At 29.2% G+C, this 20,364-nt stretch overlaps 3 protein-coding genes across 4 annotated transcripts; 1 reads left to right on the forward strand and 2 right to left on the reverse strand.

Annotated features, from left to right (window-relative positions):
- Positions 1 to 4,411: 4,411 nt before the first annotated feature.
- On the forward strand, positions 4,412 to 7,364 carry LOC124946655 (probable serine/threonine-protein kinase clkA). The gene is made up of 4 exons (XM_047487670.1): positions 4,412 to 4,471; positions 5,507 to 5,719; positions 6,699 to 7,008; positions 7,117 to 7,364. The coding sequence occupies exons 1-4, from the start codon at positions 4,448 to 4,450 to the stop codon at positions 7,287 to 7,289; spliced, it is 720 nt and encodes a 239-aa protein (XP_047343626.1). The 5' UTR covers positions 4,412 to 4,447; the 3' UTR covers positions 7,290 to 7,364.
- A 6,152-nt stretch (positions 7,365 to 13,516) lies between these two features.
- LOC124948633 lies at positions 13,517 to 15,612 on the reverse strand. 2 transcript variants are annotated; one of them, XM_047492521.1, is made up of 4 exons: positions 15,318 to 15,612; positions 14,934 to 15,235; positions 14,651 to 14,843; positions 13,517 to 14,513 (listed from the first exon to the last, which is right to left on the reverse strand). In XM_047492521.1, exons 2-4 carry the CDS (start codon positions 15,013 to 15,015, stop codon positions 14,501 to 14,503), a joined length of 288 nt encoding a protein of 95 aa, XP_047348477.1. In that variant the 5' UTR covers positions 15,016 to 15,235; positions 15,318 to 15,612; the 3' UTR covers positions 13,517 to 14,500. The 2 variants fall into 2 exon arrangements, with proteins under 2 accessions (XP_047348477.1, XP_047348468.1); XM_047492512.1 differs by having other exon boundaries at positions 14,651 to 15,235.
- A 1,811-nt stretch (positions 15,613 to 17,423) lies between these two features.
- LOC124947987 (odorant receptor 4-like) lies at positions 17,424 to 19,286 on the reverse strand. The gene is made up of 9 exons (XM_047490966.1): positions 19,109 to 19,286; positions 18,898 to 19,014; positions 18,698 to 18,815; positions 18,362 to 18,623; positions 18,173 to 18,289; positions 18,015 to 18,105; positions 17,787 to 17,935; positions 17,548 to 17,680; positions 17,424 to 17,474 (listed from the first exon to the last, which is right to left on the reverse strand). The coding sequence occupies exons 2-9, from the start codon at positions 18,973 to 18,975 to the stop codon at positions 17,424 to 17,426; spliced, it is 999 nt and encodes a 332-aa protein (XP_047346922.1). The 5' UTR covers positions 18,976 to 19,014; positions 19,109 to 19,286.
- Positions 19,287 to 20,364: the final 1,078 nt, after the last annotated feature.

Below are 20,364 nucleotides of genomic sequence, written 5' to 3' on the forward strand. Positions count from 1 at the left end.
CCACCATTATTACCATCACTATGATTGTACATGAAACCGGATGAAAGACGAAAGATGTCGAAAAAATCGATGAGGGTTTTCGAATAATTCGTTGCATAATACGTTAAACATGTTCAGAAAAATCAGCTTCTTATTTTGTTATTTAATTAAACAAAAATATATCTCCTTTATAAAAAAATAGTGAAATAATCTTTGATAAGTCAGATTTTTTGACGCCTATATAAAAATAAAAATTATATTAATACAGTTATGTTATTATATATCGTATTTATATATAATTATATATAATTATATATGTATTATACTCAAATATTAAAATGTGTTAAACATTTTTAAATTTGAAAATCATATGTGAATATAATAGTATTTAAAAAGAAAAGGTATTAATAAAAGTTATTCATACGTAATGTGTAATTGTAAAAGATTTATAGTATAATTATACTATATTAAGTATAATCAGACTTATCAAATATTAATTTTCGGATATGTATAAACAATTAATTTTGCGTTGAATGAAATGAAATAAAATTGTTAAAATACAGATAAATAAATTTGTGACATCAAAATTACATTGTTTTATAGAGTATTAAATTATTCTTACGTATCATCGTATAGAAAAGTAATAGATAATCGTATCGTCGACGTAAAATTTCGTTTGTCCTCTTAAAGGGAGCTTGAAATAAATCTATAAAAAATACGACACGTGAGAGAATAAATTAATTAAATTAATTAGATGCGGCTGCAAAGGCACGTCGTTGTGTCTCACGAAGAAAGTATGTACCTATGTATTTCTTTTTAGATGATAGTATACGTCCTACAGTATTTGCTTCGCGTAAACGCATCTTACCGAAGAACCGAGGAGACATTTTCTTCTAATGAAATGCTATCGCACGTGTGTTTTTAGATGAAAGATGAGTACTTCTTCGTTCGTGACCTCTCATGTAAATGGTATAACATCGTAACGGAGAGTGCTTCTTTCGTAAAGTATTTGTTTAGAATATCTAACGAGTTCATGATAAATGATGATATTTTTCACTCACGCGAACGTATTTTTAAGATTGAGATAAATAATGGTTCAAACATCTTTGAAATTTTACAATCTTAATGAATGATTTCTTTTTATATCGTCATAAATTGTCCGACTTTTATTTATTTGTTAATTTTTATACTTACAAGTAATTTTCAAAAAATAAAATAATTTTAAGGATAGACGAGTTACATTAAACGATTTTAATATTGCGATTTTGTAAATTCGATTTCATACATTCTTGAAGATTCCATCGCGAGTTAAATTTTTTTGGTAAATGCTTATTTAACGTTTGCTTTCTATGCGAGGTGTATAGGAGAGAAATAAGAACCATTAACGGCCGACGGACTTACAGCGAAGCGATACAATCTGATTTAAATTTGATGCTCTTCTTACCTATGATTACCTAACGGCGAATAATTCATTTCGTAACGGAGCATAACGGTCACGCAATGCTTCTCTCTCTCTTTCTTTTCTTTTTTTCCTTCTTTCTTTTATTCGTAAGAGTGAGCCTCACAGCGGGTTGCGAGCCTGAATTCTTTCTCTTTTGGCATACAAACACACCGGTTGCTCTAATTACACAGCTCGATGCTGATTAGCAGCCAGAGCCAACGTTTCTTCCTTTTTGCCACCCTGTTTCTTTCTCTCTCTCTCTCTCTCTCTCTCTCTCTCTCTCTCTCTCTCTCTCTCTTTCTCTTTGTCTATCTTTCTTGCTATTTCGAGAAAAATCAGCGAACGAGAATTTCCGAGTGAAGCATCAAAAAATAGTAAGAATCAAAATGCGAAGGCATACTGTCCCACGGCCTTCATAACGTTCCCATTGACTCGACACCCATGCAAAAGTAAAGTTTGCGTAAAATAACATGAAGAGCATAGAAAGAGGGGCGTAATTATTTGAATAACGTCTTAATCCACACGGGATTTTTAGATTTACGCAAGCGTTGATTAAATTCGAAGGTAGACCGAGTTACAATTAGTAACACAGAATAATAGCTCTTTTGGTTCTCGCTCGTTAGCTACCTAGGTATATATTTCATGATGGTAACTTTCGTGGGCGCTTTTATAAAACTAAATCTTGTTAGTCTTTATGTTTCTTTTGAATCCTGTTGACTCATGTAATTAATATAACACATCAATAATCACACATAATCATAATAACACATCAATATTCTTGTTTCATTCATGTATCATTTTTATTTCCTCGAGTATCTTTCTCATTATCTATCTATCTTTTATATTAGAATCTTTTAACAAATGAAATCCTACTCTTAGGATAGAATTCTTTTTTATAAATCAGATAGGTAGAAGGAGTTTTTTAATGGGTACAATCTCGTGATATCCTTTCTTCGAACAAAAGAACGCGTTCACGTAGAGTAAATTGAATCAAAATGGCTTAGATTGAAAGGAAAGGATTCATCGTAGGTATCCAAGAACTTTATCTCTCGTTTGGAGGTCGTTGCAGAAAGTAAAATAAAAAGAAAATAGAAAAGTGATAGATAATATAATTCACCGTATCTATCGCTGAGAAACTTGAGGCATGTTTTAAGAGATTTCGAAAAATCTGGGCTATCAGAGATAACACTTTGCAATAACCTATCTTGCGTAACGAGATCAAAGGATATCATTGCTCGATCAAGATGTGACATTATTTGGAGCGATATATCTGGTTGATGAAAATGTAGTTATTTTTCAAATCCGGGTTGTGTAATTAATCGTTTGATAATCATTATCAAATTAGAGAAAAAATGTTCAAATTCGAATTATTGAATGATAAAAAAACTAGTAAGAAATACATAGAACAATTCGTCGTAAATAAGATTCGACTGTTTATCATATCTTAATAGAAGGGAATTGAATGAATCTTTTTTAAAACTAATTTGTAAACAGAAATGAAAGAAAATATTTGAATTTGGTAAAATATGATATACAAATTTTTGAATAATGAAAGAAATAAGTGAGTGAAAGATGTCAGTTTTGTTGTCATAATAAAGACCTAATTAAATGAGAGAAAATTAAATGAGTTCTTTTGAGAAAGTTGTTAAAAAATTGAAAAAATATGTTCGAGTTCGAATTTTATAATAATTAAAAAAAAATGGAGAAGCAAAGAGGGATGTTAGTCCTGTCGTCATAATGAAGGCTCAACTGCCTAATTAACGTTCCCTCGAAAAAGGCGGTCGATATGTGTTAGCTCACATTATCCCACGGCGTCACACGGCTACCGCGCGTTCGCAATGAAGCAATCAGCTTTCTCCGTGCGAGTGAGAGAAGATCCCTACGTCTTCTTCTCATAGCTGTCGTCGTCATCATCATTGGACTGTTGTTGCTACTGCTCTCTTCGTTCTTACGTGAGGGGACCAAAAATCGCACGTACACGAGGGCCCTGAAACAATGGTGAAATAAAGCGCGGGCTTTCCATCGTTCCTATGTGAACTGGAGTGCCTACACGTATACACGTAAACAAACGCCCGCGTATACAATCCCTCGAAAAAGTTTTATGTATCTTTGATTGATGATTTTTAATGGTAATTGTCTGAAAAATTATATTTTTAAAGATGATTAATTATCCTGAAAATGATGCTACAGAATATTAATTTTCTAAATTAACCTGTTAATTTTATTAAACTAACCTGTTATGTGTTTGATAATAGGTAGTAACAATTATAATTTTTATTTATTTGAATAAATAAATAAGGAAGCTTTTAAAATCAGAAAATTCAGGATAAATTTAGTTCTGTAAAGAATTTTGGTTTTTTTTTGTAATAATTCCTTATCATTTAATAAAATCGATTAAAATATATCTGACAGTTAATTTTATTGATAATTATCTACTGTCTATTATATTTAATAATTAAAAAACAAAAAACGAAAGATTTTTTTTATAGAGCATACATAGATATGTATAGTTCAGGACACGCGACATACGTTATGGAATTGCGATGAGTGGTCCGAGGATTCTCCCTCTTCGTCCTCTTCGTCATCCCCCTACTCCTTTTTCTTCACCATTCTCCTCCTAGAGACTCGAACGATGAATCCGCGAGCACGAGCCGATGCAGGAAATGGAATCTTCGTGGAAGTAGGAGCGCTGGCTATATAAGAGAGACTGTAACATCCTGCAAAACGTCAACGTTTGTCTTTCCGCGAGAAGAGTCGTGTCACGAGAGAAAGAAATAGAAAAAAAGAGAGAGACGAAGAGAGAGAGAGAGAGAGAGAGAGAGAGAGAGAGAGAGCAAAAGAGAGAGAGAGAGAGAGAGAGAGAGAAGAACCATTCCGGGTTTCGCGATTTTTTGATTTTCGCAGTTCTTTTTTTATTTTTTTTCGTCATTATCATTTCCGTCGTCATCGTCGTCATCATTGTATGCGTCTACCGCGGATCATCTAGTCGCATTCTTTTCTTTTTTTTTCCTTCTACTCCTTCACGACATGGATGCGTCAGTACGTCATCAGGTAAATGAAAAGTATAGTGAAATACACGAGATAAACGGCTGGTGTGCAGCAGCGAGTTTCTTTATTTCTACTTTTCTTTGCATTTTACAATATTTTTTTTTTCTTTCTTTCTTTCTCGTCTCCTTTTTTTCCTTTTCTTTTTCCATCATCTCTTGCTTTCCTACTACTGCGAACGTAACTACGTGAAAAGCCAGTGAATAGTCCAGAGATGAGGGAAAAGCGAAGTGTGATCTTTATTTTTCTTTTTATTTTTTTTCTTTTTTTTTTCATTCTTTTTATTCTCCCCCCTTTCTCACTTCGCAGGTAGTACCTACATATTATCCTGCGCAAAGGGATATTATACAGGTGCTACGATCGACAAAAACGATAAATTTAACCACGAATACTTTTGCTACATACGTTTTTTACCACTCAGAGAACGGAAGCTTTTGTAAAAAGAACTTTTCTTTATCTTTTGTAATCTTAACGCAACTATGAAGAGATTTTCAAACACTGTTTGAAAAATATTTCCGTCACAAAATTACAAGAGTATTCATTCCTTCATATTTTGCTATTGTTTCAATTCGTTTTAACATGAAAAAAATTTGCGGCTTAAATAACCTATCACATGTATATAACGATTAAAGTTAACGCTATGTACTTGATGCATTTACCGTACATATTGTTCGCTCATTGTCGTGAGAATGTACCTCGGTGAAAAGTGTCGCAAGTCGGTTCAATTTCACACTTTGATAGATGCAGGATTGCTAGTTTCCTTTTGCATAATAACAACAAAAAACTTACATCATCGAATCCTTTATTCTTTAACGAGTGAATAGCCTTTCGGAAAGGAATGAATTCTTTGTACATCTTACGTTTTCGATGATAACGATCATTCAATTTTTAAAATCGATATTGTAAAAATAGAGAACAAAGATAGAGAGATGGCCTTTCCAAGTGGTTTCATTGTTATAAGTTTTTCCAATAAGCTCTCAAGTAGTCGATCTCTACTCGAAATTCATTTTCCACTCAAAAGAAGAATTTCCATTTCGGCAGATATACTTCCTACTGATAGTTAGTATTGGGCTGGCGTATTGCGAGCCACCATTGAGTAATCAGTACGGTTACCCTGGAAATAGTAACAACGGAAATTTCGTCGGTGGCAACAACGGAAATTTGGGCGGTGGTAACAACAATTACAGGCCCCACGATGGCGGTCACTCCTACGATGACGGACACAATGACAATCAAGATTACGCCGATAATTACGTGAGTAATGAGGGTTTACGACCGAACTAGCTCCTTTTGATCCTTTTGTTACAGCCAGTAATCGCGTGAGTGCGCTTGACAATCAATGACACTTCTGCAAAATTTCAGATGAGCTTCGAAAATTCATTAAATTTGTAAAGATCAAAGAAATTTCGTTACTTGTATGACGCCATTTCGAAATAGTTTACATTTTATTCTGCGATTCTTTTGATCCCTACATGCTCGAAAAATATTTTATTCGCTGCAATCTATATGTTTTATATCGCTCTAAATTGCATTATATGTATATTTGATTATTATTTAAGTGCATTTTATTAGAATATATTTCATTGCCGAGAGAAGTTTTTATTAAACTTTCATCAGATATCAAGAACATTAATTGATTTTTCATTGTTAATTAAATTATTTTTTGTTTTAAATAGAATTCGTCAAGATTTATTCGTTAATTTTTCGCAAATATTTACATCTAATTAAGCATCGCGCCTAGGAATAGGCAACACTCTATACTATAATGTCGATAATGTCACTTACGTACGCCATCTATCAACTAGCAACTTTTTTATCTCTTGTGGCAAGTAACATATTATAAGCATATATGAATAAATCACCTATCATAAGAGTTAAAAAAATTGATTATTGACAGATAGTACTCGACATAAGCAATATTATCGACGAAGTATGGAATATTGTCTGTTTCTTTTTTAAGCGCGTTAATAAATATTTAATCCGATGCATAAGATCTTAATTAATTTCGGAGAAATTTGTCTATTACACTTTCTGTTCGACCTTTGCATCGAATATATACAGGATTTTCTGTAGTTATACTTAAAATCAAAAGATTTTATTATGCAAAGGATTTGTCTCGCTAGACAATAAAATATGTATGCTGTTCGAATGTTTTCTTATATTACTCTATTTTTACTTAGAATTATAATGAAAAAAGAAGATAATTTTTGTCTTAATTTTGTTTTTTTTATAGCCAAAATCGTATGAGTTCGGATATGCGATAAAAGACGCTACTACAGGTAACGATTTTGGTCGTCGCGAGTCGAGTGACGGTGAAACAGTTCGTGGAGAGTATAGGGTACAACTTCCTGATGGGAGGACGCAGATTGTAACATATACAGCTGACTGGAGAACTGGCTTTCACGCAGATGTGAGATATGAAGGCACTGCGACTTATCCTGATCAGTATAATACGCAGAACAATGCTTATAACAATAACAATAATAATAACAATCAAGGCTACGACTTTCAAGGGAATAGCATAAATAATGGATATAACGGAGGTAATCTTCTTTTTCTTTCTGTCCTGATTGTTATTGGACTGTTCGTTTAATCTGAAGTTATTACAGAAAAGAAAAATACTGTGCATTGATGATGAATCATTTTTTCAGGTAATAATGCTGGTTACAATAATAATAATAATAATAACTACAAATATGGAGGTAGCAATTACAATCAGAATAATTATCAATTTGGCACAAATGCACTGGACAATAATTATAACTTCGGTGATGTTACACGGAACACTTATAAGCCACCAGTTTATGGTCCACCAGTTGGATAAATATAAACAAAAGAACATTATGATTGTATAAAATTTTTACCTCTTTTTTTAATAAATAAATGTTTCCTTAATTCTTGAGGGAATTCAATTTCATTTAAATTTTATATTTCCTTTCTCGTCGAATATAATTGAGAATAATCAATTGTCCTTTCGATGCAATGTGCTTTTTTCATTGTAATCAATGAAAAAGCCATGCTTGCTTTTTTATTTAATTTTTTGACAGCTAGTAACCAAACATTGTAATAATAATTACGATTAAATAAATAGAATTAGAATTTATGATCTTTTAGAGAGCAAGTACCATAATATGCTAAATCTATAAATGGAACATGTGTTTTTGATGTTAAGCTTTTAATAAATCTATTCTTTCAATAATTAATCAAACAATAATTAATCAAATATAAATATATAAAAGAAGATTACACTTTGTCAAATAAAAAACACATTGATCTATTACTTTCTGGCTTAAATAGCAATTTCCATATACAAAAAACAAGTTGCATAGATCATTTATCGAATTATAGATAGTTTTTATTTGATTCTTTGTTTCAAATGCATTATCATGTGATATTTAAACATATATTTAGTTGATCTATACTATAATGAAAATACATTTAGAAATGATTTATAAAAATGTTGCTTACTCGAACGAATCCTAGAGTTATGAGAATAGGTGTACATATCACTATTATAAGGTACATGAATGTGGTTTCAAATAAAGCATTAAAATAAATATGAAACTTTTCTAAATATGATTGCAAATAGATAAGTTAATCGATAAGTTATACATATATATATATATATATATATATATATATATATATATATGCACACACACACACACAGTGTTTATGCGCGCGCATAAATCATTAGCTTTTCTTTTTGGTATTTTATACTGTGGACAATTTTCGCATAAATTTCAGCTTCTTTATTGGAATCCACAGATTTTATTAATTTACTGTCTAGTGCATTTCCTATTTCTGAAAAAGTGGATCGTAGAAATTTAATATTTCAAGGCAGATTTTTTAATTATATTTTTTCTTATCTAACGAGGGAAAATATTCCACGCATATATTGTATGAAGATAAAGCACAGCTACAGTGTTGGACAAAATAAATCATATACCTTTCAACAAATTGAATTTTTTAGTATAACTATTTTTTCAACAAGCAAATAAATTATTAGATACAGGAAAATTAAAGCATTTTAAAGTATTTAAATAAAGGAAATATGAAATAATAAAAAATTATACTGAATTTTTGTGCAAAAAAATTATTATTTATTATTGTTACATTTTGCCATAGACAAAATAAATCATACATTAAATCATACATTTAAATACTATAACGTAGGGAACTGTTAATATTTACATTACGTCGTTCTGCTATTGTTCGTTATTTAACTGTTTGTTTACATTGTATCTACGACTAGACTTTACGTGCTCGGTGATTCAGTAGTAACTATGACGTGCAATAACAATGAGATCGAAGATAAATTTCTCTTGATATTCGAAATCTGGTCATTCGCAACCGATAAAATGATGATTCTTTTAGGATAATTGCGAATAAATAATCGATCTCTGTTGGAGCAGTACAGCACATCTGGAAGAAATACGAAACACATAGGATTGTGGCAAACTATTCCGGAAAAGATCAAAAGTGGGCTACAACTTTTCATAATGATACCAGAATCGTTCGAATGGTAAAGCAAAATCTGAAGCTATCATCGAGAAACATTGTGGAATTGATGAAACTGACTATCAGCAGGATAGGAAATCTGAACTAAAAAGCGTGTTCACGTCAAAGTATTAATAAAAGAAATAAGAAAAAGCAATTCGAGTTTGCTAAGAAGTATGCGAATATGCTTCTAGACTTTTGGAAAAAAATATTGTGGTCTGATGAGAGCTAGTTTAAATTATTCGATGGTCTAGAGTGTTGCGAAAATTTGGCGTGGCTTTCGAAGAAGTAAATATTCAAAAAAGTGTAAAATAATACGGTAATATTATGGTATAGGGGTGGTTTGCATGGTCTGATATCGGTAATTTGGCTCGAATTGAAGGTATTATGACGGCAGAAAGATATGTCCATATATTATGCAAGAATTTGGAAGAATCTATTTTGAAATTGCATTTAGAAAACAATTTTATCTTCCAGCAAGATAATGACCCAAAGCATAAGGCGAAGAAAACCACTGCCTTTTTAAATCTAATAAAGTAAAACTGCTCGAATGACTGCCACAATCATCAGAATAAAATCTCATTGAAAATCTGTGGATTTATTTGGACGGGGACGTGGATAAAACGAACGTAAGTGACAAAACATCGTACTATGCAACACTCCAGCAAGCCTGTGAGGATATTGATCCTGAATACTTAAAGAAATTAGTTGAAAGTATGTCTCGCCAATTGGAAACGGTATTAAAAGCTAAAGACGGTCACACCAAATACTAAGAATCATTAGAATTAATTTTATTTGTTAAATATTACTTCTAAAACTGTATGATTTATTTTATCCAGGGCAAAATGTAACAATATTGAATAATAATTTTTTTGCACAAAAATTCAGCACAATTTTTTATTATTTCATATTTCCTTTATTTAAATACTCTGAAATACTTTCATTTTTTTGTATCTAATAATCTATTTGCTTGTTAAAAAAAAATAGTTATATTAACAAATTTAATTTGTTGAAAGATGTATGATTTATTTTGTCCAACACTGTAGCTATTCCACAAAAACCGATAACTAATATGACCATGAAAGATAGCATCGTCAAGTGAATAAAATATTTTTTGGCCTATAAAATCTACTACTAGATAAGATAGTTCGTAATATCTAGTTTCATTAAATGGATTAATAATATCGGAAAACAGGGAAAATCGATATAAGCGAAATCCCAATAATAGACGTAAGATAAATTACTTGAAAAAATTTGTATTAAATATGCATTAAACGTTGAGTAAATAAAAAATAAACAATCATTGAAAGAAATATGTTTACTTATTACGATTATCATGTATACTCTTCCTTCTTCTGCAAATTTTTTCATAATTTCAAATTCCTTTGTACCTTCTTTATTATGTCAGTCACGCTGAATACGTTCCAAAAGAATATTTATCTGTAGAGTTACTTGAAAATAAACAAAAAATAGCAATAATGACATTAAACTTTTGTTTACGTTTTTATTTACGAAATTCAAAATGAACGATAAACCAATATTGTTCTTATTATACAATAATTCACTAAAGTAGGTGTATAACAAGGCAGTAAAATAATTAATAAGACAAATACTTCTGACAGATCGTAGTAATTGTAATATATCACGATGTGGCAAAAGTATATTAGGAAATTTGAAAGAATTATGACGATTAATTTGATGTTAGAAGAATATTTGCCCCTAAAAATAAGATTTATTAACTAAAAAGAAGAATAATTCATTAACTATCGCTATATCATATATTTTAAGAGATTTTTAAAAATCTTTTACACACCTGTGATTTTCCCATGCTAAAAAAATTGGCATATGTGATAAAAGTTCCAATAAACCTCCATTTCGGCTTAGCATAAGATCAAAGACCGATCAAAAACAAAGCGATTCGATTCGTATTGAAATAACGACTCTCAAAAAAATTTATTTTTCTTTCGGCGATTCAAAGACTTGTTTTTTTTTCTTCACTGAAATAACTGAATGATAATGTTCGCTTTTTTATTTTTTCTCCCTCGGATTATGTTCTCGTCCGATTCGTTAATAATAACAGGTATAATGTTTCCCTTATACTCTCCGTTCTTTTTTTTATGCGTTATTATGAAAAAATGAGAGACATGTAATTGTTCTAGGGGAAAATTCAAACATTTGTCGACGATTATCACTACTTCATATGTTTCTTTAACTTATAATGAAAGACATTTTCTATAAATATTAATTTCTATCTTCTTTTTTTGAATACGATTTGCGCTCTTGAGTTGCAGTTCAACCAAGTGACATATCCATCTTCAGCCGGTTATGTCTGATGTCTTTCGTTACGTATTGAATCTATAAGTTCCTTGAAAAAAAAGTGATACAGAAATAAAATTAGAGAGTTATGTTAGATAGTTTAACTCGGAGATCTTCAAAAAACTTAATGCTGAAGAGGCTCAAATTACACGCTACATTAGCAAGAGTAATTCAAATGATTACTTTTTATTTTATAGATTCTACAATTATTATTGAATTTCTTTCTTCATACTACTTTTGCCCGTATCTACATATAAGTTAAATCTATTAATACTAACAAATAATGAGTTCTTACATTTCTGAAACTCTTTTAGTAGGATTATCGTATGAAGTTGACAATTGTCACGTAGGACACCGCAGTTTGTACTAATTAAAACGTATCAAATAAACATATTTATATTTCTTATAAAAATAATTGAGAGATCAAAAATTTCTTACCAAAGTAAAGAACTTGACTAATAAGATAGAAAACTTGCCAAGAGAAATGTAAGAAGTTCTCATACTTCTCATTATAATAAACTTAAATAGCATTTATGATCTAACAGATAAATGTACCATGGCATACTGTATCTGTAAAATAAAACTATTTAAATTTGTTGAATAAAAATACAAACAATTATTTCGCTTTTTATCTATTTTTTATATTAATATATATCAAAATCTAAATATATAAATGTAAATTACTCTCTGTGAAGTAGAAAAACACTATGATTATTATTTTTTGACCCAAATATCAATTCCATATATTACTATCAGATTGCAGACAATGTTTATAATAATTACAATAGATCCTGCTAGATATTCAATTGTAAATGCATCATCTTTTAATATTTATATGAATTTTATAAAATAAGTTCATTTAGTTGATCAATTCGATTTCCGTTTAAATAAGAAATCCATTGTTAATACATTTTGTTTTATTTCTGTCATTTGATAAAATACTTGTAAACGTTACTCACTTGAATAAATCCACAACACATGAGAAAAGGTCTAAGTATCAACATAAAAAGGTAAGTCTTTTCATATAGAGAATTTAAATCAGCGTTAAATCTTTGGACAATGAATTCATGAAAATAAATTACAATTAACTCTGATAAAATTCATGTCAACGAATATTATATTAACTTCGAAGCTTCTTTGTAGTATTTTATATTTTGGACGATTTTTGAATAAGATTCATCCTCCGACTTAAAATTATCGAGTTTTCCATCATCAAACAGATCTTCTAACATATTTCTAAAAAAAAAAAATAAATAAATAAATAAAATGAAATAGATAAAAATAGATAATAATATCATGATATCATAAATATTGAAAGGTGTAAAATATTTAATGCTTCCTTTTTTCTTACCCAACGACCATGTACATTCCGCATACGTGTTGTACGAACGAAAGACAAAATGTGTAATGCAATGTGCCAGCTAAGAGTAATAACGAAACACTGATATAAGTTATTATTAATAAGAAATAATAATATTTTTGTATGCCTATCAAAAATTTTGCTGGAAATGGTAATAAGCGTGGCCTGGTTCCATTTAATGAATAAAAAACATCAAGAATAAAAGATGTAGCTGATGTAAAAGCATTTGCAAATAATAATGCATAGTAACTGAAAGAATATTATATAATTAATAATAAATAATTCTGTAAGTTAATAATAATTGTACTACTTACTTATCATGATAATCATGTAAATCCTACTTTCCTCCGCATACTGCTTCATAATTTCGAATTCTTTCGTACCTCCTCTCTCATACCAATCATGATTAGTAAGTGTTAGAAGCTCTCTTATCTGTAAAATTATTCTAAAAAAAGAAAAGAAAAGAAAATGCTATCCGATATGTCGCAAAAATAAATAAATAACACGGTAATTAAACAAATTCGATGTGGATTGAAACAATAAGTCTCCAGAAAATTCATTTCTCCGTATCGAAAATCAAAATAATAAACTGACAAAAAACTCTTCGCGGTTTTGAAAGTAGTCTTCTAAATGTTTCTCTTATTAACACATTACATACGGTGTCCTGCGCGCTCAATGCGCTCCCAAGGCCCGCACATTTTTGAACGCTCCAGAACCATGCTTGTTAAGTAATAGGATGCGTATATGTACATTTTTAATTTCTATTTGGTATTATATTTATATAAATTATTCTTAATTATAACTATATATTTTATACTTCTATTTATTATATAAGATTTTTTACATTTTAACTATTATTTATTTCACATGCTTGAATAATGCTTTAGAGTGTGATATCTGGTAAAGCATACTCCATTGTGCAATAGTGTTCGACACGATTTGCAACAGTATCTTGTTTCACTCCTTTTTCCATTGGACGAACAAACTTTATATTGTTTGGTTGGGAACTTCTTCTTGCCTTTACTCATTATTGGTTCAAGTATATGCTGTTTAATATTATCAGAGAGTCTATATAGTGAGTCGAAGCGTAGATGATACGTAGATTTGTTGTATTACTTTGTTCTATATCCATAACTGTATCCTTTGATTTTTCTTCCGTCGTCCATAATTTCATCAGAGCAAGTAGAAAATCTTTATATTTCATTTTTTCATTATTACACGAATTATAGATCTTGAATGCATTGAACAGGTCGCAGTTGATGAGATATAATACTATCTTTTTGACCATTTAATTGTTTTTCTCAATATTGAGTAATTTGATAGATACTGATCAGTAAGGTCGACACCGTTCATGTTTAAATTATAGTCTGCAATGCATTTTGGCTTCTGCATGGTTTTATATTTTCCAGTAGATTCAACCATTTCAAATTTATGAAATGTCGAAATCATTCGTACCTCTCTTTTATCTTTCCAAATTTGCAAAAAAATCTCACGTTTCCGTTTGAAAATACTCTCCCCTTTTTTTAGATTTAACGACTTTATTTTCAAACATCTTGATAATCTATTGGCGCGTATTGTGCCACATATTCGAATTTTATTTTGTAATGAGAATTCATCAATATTCAAAGTATTATAATAGTTATCCATATAAAGGTGGTGCTAATATCCGAAATGCGGTGTAAAAATCGTTGTTACAGTATCCTGCAGTTTTTTGCCTTGTCCACAATAAATTTCTATATTACATATATATCTAATTTGACTCTCCGATAATACTCCTACAAGTATTCCATATTTAGTAAGCTTTCGTGGTTTGTACATCTTAAATTTTAATTTTCCATGCCAAGGGATCATGGTTTCATTTAGTGACAGGTTCTGATAAGGAGTATAAACGGTTTTAAATTTTTTCTATCAAATAATTATAAACAGGTTCTATTTTGTAGAGTCTATTACTATTTTCATTCATTTTCATCTTATTGTTAAAATGTAAATATTTTATAATCTGTTCAAACCTGTTCCTACTCATTAATTTTGAAGAGGTAGCCAAATATGGATCCACGAACCAGTATTTTTTTATGTTTTCCTTTCGTATTTGTCTCATTAAAATACTCCGAACAAATTTTTTACTTTTGAACATGAGACAATTTCCTTGTTTAGAATTAGCCTTATATTTATGTACATTTTGTAAATGATAACGATTTGTTTCTGGAGAAATAATTTGGAAAAATTCATTGCCAAATATACAATCGACAGCTTCCTTCACACTGCAGTTTCTTTGTAATGATGTTGACGTACCACAAATTCCTTTAAAAGGTTCCAGATTTGGAAAAGTATTCTCATCGGTCCATTCTTCAATTATAGGCTTATCAGCCTCCATCTCCGAATCTTCACTTTTGCTTGAAAAATTATATTTTTTATTCAGTCTTCTTCTATGTCTAATCACATCACTTAATTCAAAAATATTGCTGCTATCATTGAATTAATTTTCATCGCAAGTGTTGTTTGGTGCATCCGATAAATCATCAAACAGCAATTCACTTCGATTTTCATTTTCATTACATCTATATGTCATTTTGCTACTTTTATAGAATTATGGCCTATTTCATAAAATAATTTTTGTTATAAATTATCAGTAACAAATCGAAAATATAAATGATTTTTAAAAAGCTGTTTACTTACAAATTAAAACACGAACTTTAAAATTCCAAAATGTACAATAATAAAACAATTTATAAGGTATGGTACATACGACGATCGGCACAGATCTATTGATGTACTGACTATATTGATTATTTTTGCATTTTCAAAATGTCAACATTCAGTTATTTCGCTAATCATTTGTCATAAGAACGCTCAAGGCTTCATTACCCTGGTAACGTAACAAAAACATTTGTCCTGGTTGCTTAAGTTATCGATTCAGTCGAAAAAACATGAAAACGAGATATCTCGTGACTCGTACGCAATGTGTTAAATTAACCCTCTTACAATATTTTCATTTTCTCTACTATCTATCTTATGATTAATATTTAAACAATGCGTGGTATCGATGTTCATTATAATGTTTTTTATTTTCTTCAAGCCAAAGAGATGAAGAATTTAAGAGATAAGAATATAAATATAAAAGATGATGATAAGAGATAAGAATATAGAAAAGTGATCGGCGGGATGAGAAACAAACACGTATCGGTGTTATTATAACTTTGCGTGTATATATAGGTGTATGTTTCTCACGTAACCCATAATCAAGAAAATTTTCTTCTCCCTCTTTTTCAACCAGAATATACATTCGGTGTTATAGTTCGTATGTTAAAAATTACGAGTGAATTAAGCTTCTTTAGTTGAATATACGCCGTCTTTAATAACTGGTTACTATCGATTTTTATTACTGTACTTGTATGAATTTACAGTATTTCATACTTATGTGTCATACATTTAATCAGTGGACTTCTTTAAAGTGATGAAAAGACAAAAGAAGAGAATATACGGTTGATTATACATTACGGATCAGTTGAATATTTTCTTTTTTAGGAGCAATAGAAAAATATGTTATAATGTAACGTTTCATGATTTCACGTGTCAAATATTTTAGGAATACGGAATAAAACATCTGACTTCTGGTTAAATTGAAAGTTTAATGATATTTAGTTTTTCTTATGGAACACCCTGCATTGTTTTAATTAAATAGATATTTTAATCAATTATCTGTAAACAATTCTTAAACAAGTATAGTCCTAACGTTAAAATTAACGAGATGTGAACGTGTGAAATATATTGTGTAGATAGAAACATTAATACTAAACATAGTAAAATTTATCGTATAGAGCACAATTTGATAACCATTACATTGTTAACAAAAAAGTCCCGTTAGATGGCCAACTAGATAATTTAACCTAAAACCTTTAGATTTTTTTTTGTGTAAGAATTTATAAAAGATAATATATACCAAAGAATACATAGAAATCTAGAATTACAAGTAACAATTATAAACATCATTAATTAAATAACACCTGGAATGTTACAAAATATAAGTACAAAGAATTAAAAAGTGTGATTACAAGATGTTAAATGTGTATATAAAATAATGGTGGACACTTCGAATATGTGTTGAATTAAATAAGCTGTTATATTTTTTTGTTATTATAAATTAATTTTAAGTTTTATTTTTAAGTTTTTATTTCCAATTAATGGCCTTAGTAATGTAGTAATAAAACTTATTGTAAGATTGTTTGGTATGTTTTTCATTTTTTCATGACGTCTCAAGAGTGTTTACATTTGAAAGTGTTAGTCATTTCATTAATTATTAACTTTAGATCTATACTCGTTTAATAATTTTTTAAAGATAATTAAATAAAATGTCTAACTAATTAAAAAAATACAGGTTCCGGAAGAAAACCTAAAAATCATTGAACTTCTGGTTTAATCGGAAGTCGAGTATTTTATTTCGTACTCTTAAAATTATGAAATCATAAAATATTTTTCTTAATAAATTTTTTTTTTATTTTTCCTAACAAACAAGATATTCAATTAGTCCTTAATTTATAGCTAGGTATACTTTATAACAAATTATATGATTAGAAAGAATAATTACAATTAAAAACTTAATTCCGGAATTATATGAAACAGAAAGATAATACTTGTCAACTTTATTTATATTACTTTTATTTATTTTATGTTTTTATCTTTTGCTGTTATTTCTTTTTTCATAGTATTAATTTCTTAAATATCAATAATCATTTAGAAATTTCGATTAGAAAAACAATTTCGAATATCATATTATCGCAAAAATTATTGCAGAGAATAAATAACCATAGCGTAAGACAAAGTCGTTTGAATGATCTTAAACAGAAAGTATACATATAAATTTAACGTAAAAATAAAAATGAAATTATGCGAGTAATTAATTGCTTACCGACATGGAAAGTTTGATAGATAAGATAAAAAAATTGGCAAGCAAAAAGTAACAAGGTTTTAGACTTCTCATCATCATGAAGTATAATAACATTTGAGATTTTTTAGAAAGCATATACCATGGTATATCAAACCTGTGAATTATCAATTGTTGCATAATAAAATAAATTATATATTTTCATCGTAGTTAATCTTATTAAGTCTTAGAATTAATTGAAGATAAAAACAAAAGAAGTTTACGCTTTATCGAATATAAGAACGCTGTGATCTATTATTTTTTGACCTAAATGACATTTCATGGAGAGTATACCACAGTTGACGACAATATTTAATACCGAAGAAATGGTTTCTCTTATATTTTCATGCTCGAACTCGATATTTTGTAATAGCTACGAAAAATAAAAGCTTTAGTAAATACAATTTGTTGTTTAATTAAATAATAAAAAAAACAAAAGAATAACTACTCACCCGTATAAATGTAATTATTATAATAATTGAACCAAGTACTATCAGGATCGAAAGACTCTGTTCGAAGGAGGAATTAAAGATGGAGTCGAATCTTGAAAAATATAAATTTCTTAATGAAAAGGGAACATAAAAACTTATATATTTTAGCTCATACTAACTCTAAAGTCTTTTTGTGATATTTTATACTACGAACTATTTTTGCATAGATCTTGTCTTCTGTATTACGATCACGTATATATACCTTTGTGATATCGATTACATCATCTAACATATTTCTGAAAATAGATGGACAATGAAACTACTAAATGAGATATTTAATCAATTATAAATTATTGAAATGTTTTTACCTAACCACGCAAAACATTCCGCAAATGTGATAAACAAGTACTGCAAATAATGTATAATTCCCTACTACAACCAAACATGATAAAGAAGATGCGAAAAAAATGATAAACAGTGCCAGACAATAATGTTTGTCTGTGTCCATGAACAATTCTACCGAGAATGGTAAGGTATGAAATCGTGTTTGATTTAGAGGGAAATATATATCTAGAATATATGGTACAGCTGGTACAGACATCGCCGAAAAGATCAACCCATAAGTTAATACTAAAAAAGAAAAATCATTAAGTTAATTATTTCTAAATTTAAATTAAATTATCTTTTTATTCTATTTGACTTACTTATTATTATCAAAGAGTACGTTCTACCATCCTCTGCGTATTTCTTCATGATTTCAAATTCCTTCATATTTTTCTTTTCAGACCAATCTTGTTTAATAAACTCCAATAGTTGACTTATCTATAATATTACTCACGAATTATTAATTAGAATTATTTTTATTATTTTTGCTAATATCATTTGAATTATTCAACATTCATACCTTTGGCATATTGAATAAGCTATTGTAATACATCAATACACAGGTTAAATATAAGAAAAAATTGGAAATAACTTCCATGAATAATTGAAAATTGTCTATTGTAATGATCAATATTATCTGAAAGTAAGATATTATCAAAGTTCCATATTTTCGGACAAAGTGATTTAAATTGATTTGTTTACCTGTATTATGAAAGCAAATAAGAAAGTACCGTTTACGATTAGCATTCGAAAGAATCTCCTTTTTGGTGTGGAGTAAGGCCAAAGTCCGATCAGTGATAGACAAATTCGATTGAGTTTGCAGTAATGTTTCTCAAAGAAATCTATTTCTCCTATTTGACAATCGTGAGCCATATGAAATGTGTCTTTCATTTATTTTCTGTTATGTTTTGTACTCTTATGGTTCTTTCTGTTAGCTATTATATCATCGAATAATAATTTCCCTTCTATCTTCGTGAAAACAAACTCTTTTTTTTCCAGTCGATGAATAATAAATGACTTCTTTGTATATACATGCGTGTAATGAAAAAAGGGAAAAGAAAGGTGATAGTGAGAGATGTCAATCATAATGATATTGTCACGCGTACTCCCACTTTACACTTACGTTTATTAATCAATAATTAAAGAAAAATAGTCTGCAAGCAGAATTTCCCCCTTATTTTCAATATCTTTGTGTTCGTCCGAGCGAAGGTAACGCAGAGTACAATCGTTTTTTTTAGTCGGAGTGCGCTGTATCATCAATCGTTTCGTTGCAATGAAATTTTAATTCATACTTCGTATTAAGGAATATGATATAACAAAGAAAAGTAAGAAAAAATAATATATAAGGAAAATAAAAATATCTATATCGAAGCTAATGGAATCTATATGGAAATACTATATGTAAAAAATTTATATAATAGTTTTAAGAAATATAATTTTTTCCTTCTTTCCTCTTTTATCTTTACCTTTTTGGTGACATTAACTATTTTATAATTTCACGAGAAAAATTGAAGATATGCATTGTGATGTTATCATTCTACTACCTACGTATGTAAGTATAATTGTATTATTTAATTTTTTACATGAAGAGAAAAACGATTTTAAAATTAATTGAGATTATCTTTAAATTTTATATCGATAATTAAATATAATTTTTGAGTGTCGTGTCTGAAATCAGCCAACATTTTGTGCTTCATTGAAATGTTACTTACCTGCGTCATCTATCAATAAGAAACTTTTTATAACTCCTACAATAGGCAATATGTATTACAAGCATGTATATTACCCTAAAAAAAGGGGAAAAAATATAAGGTCTAGACTATGAAGTAGAAAACTTGACATATGTCAATGGTAATGAAATTCAGTACTATGTAACCTGTATTCTTTCGGTTTACGATGAAAAAGGGTGATATTTAAGGAATATTTTTTTGTCCTTTCTTGGAAACATAATATTTAGTATTATTGATTGTTTTAACGTTCGTTTTTG

The sequence above is a fragment of the Vespa velutina genome, chromosome 1, assembly GCF_912470025.1.
Source record: "Vespa velutina chromosome 1, iVesVel2.1, whole genome shotgun sequence".
NCBI classification, from domain to species: domain Eukaryota; kingdom Metazoa; phylum Arthropoda; class Insecta; order Hymenoptera; family Vespidae; genus Vespa; species Vespa velutina.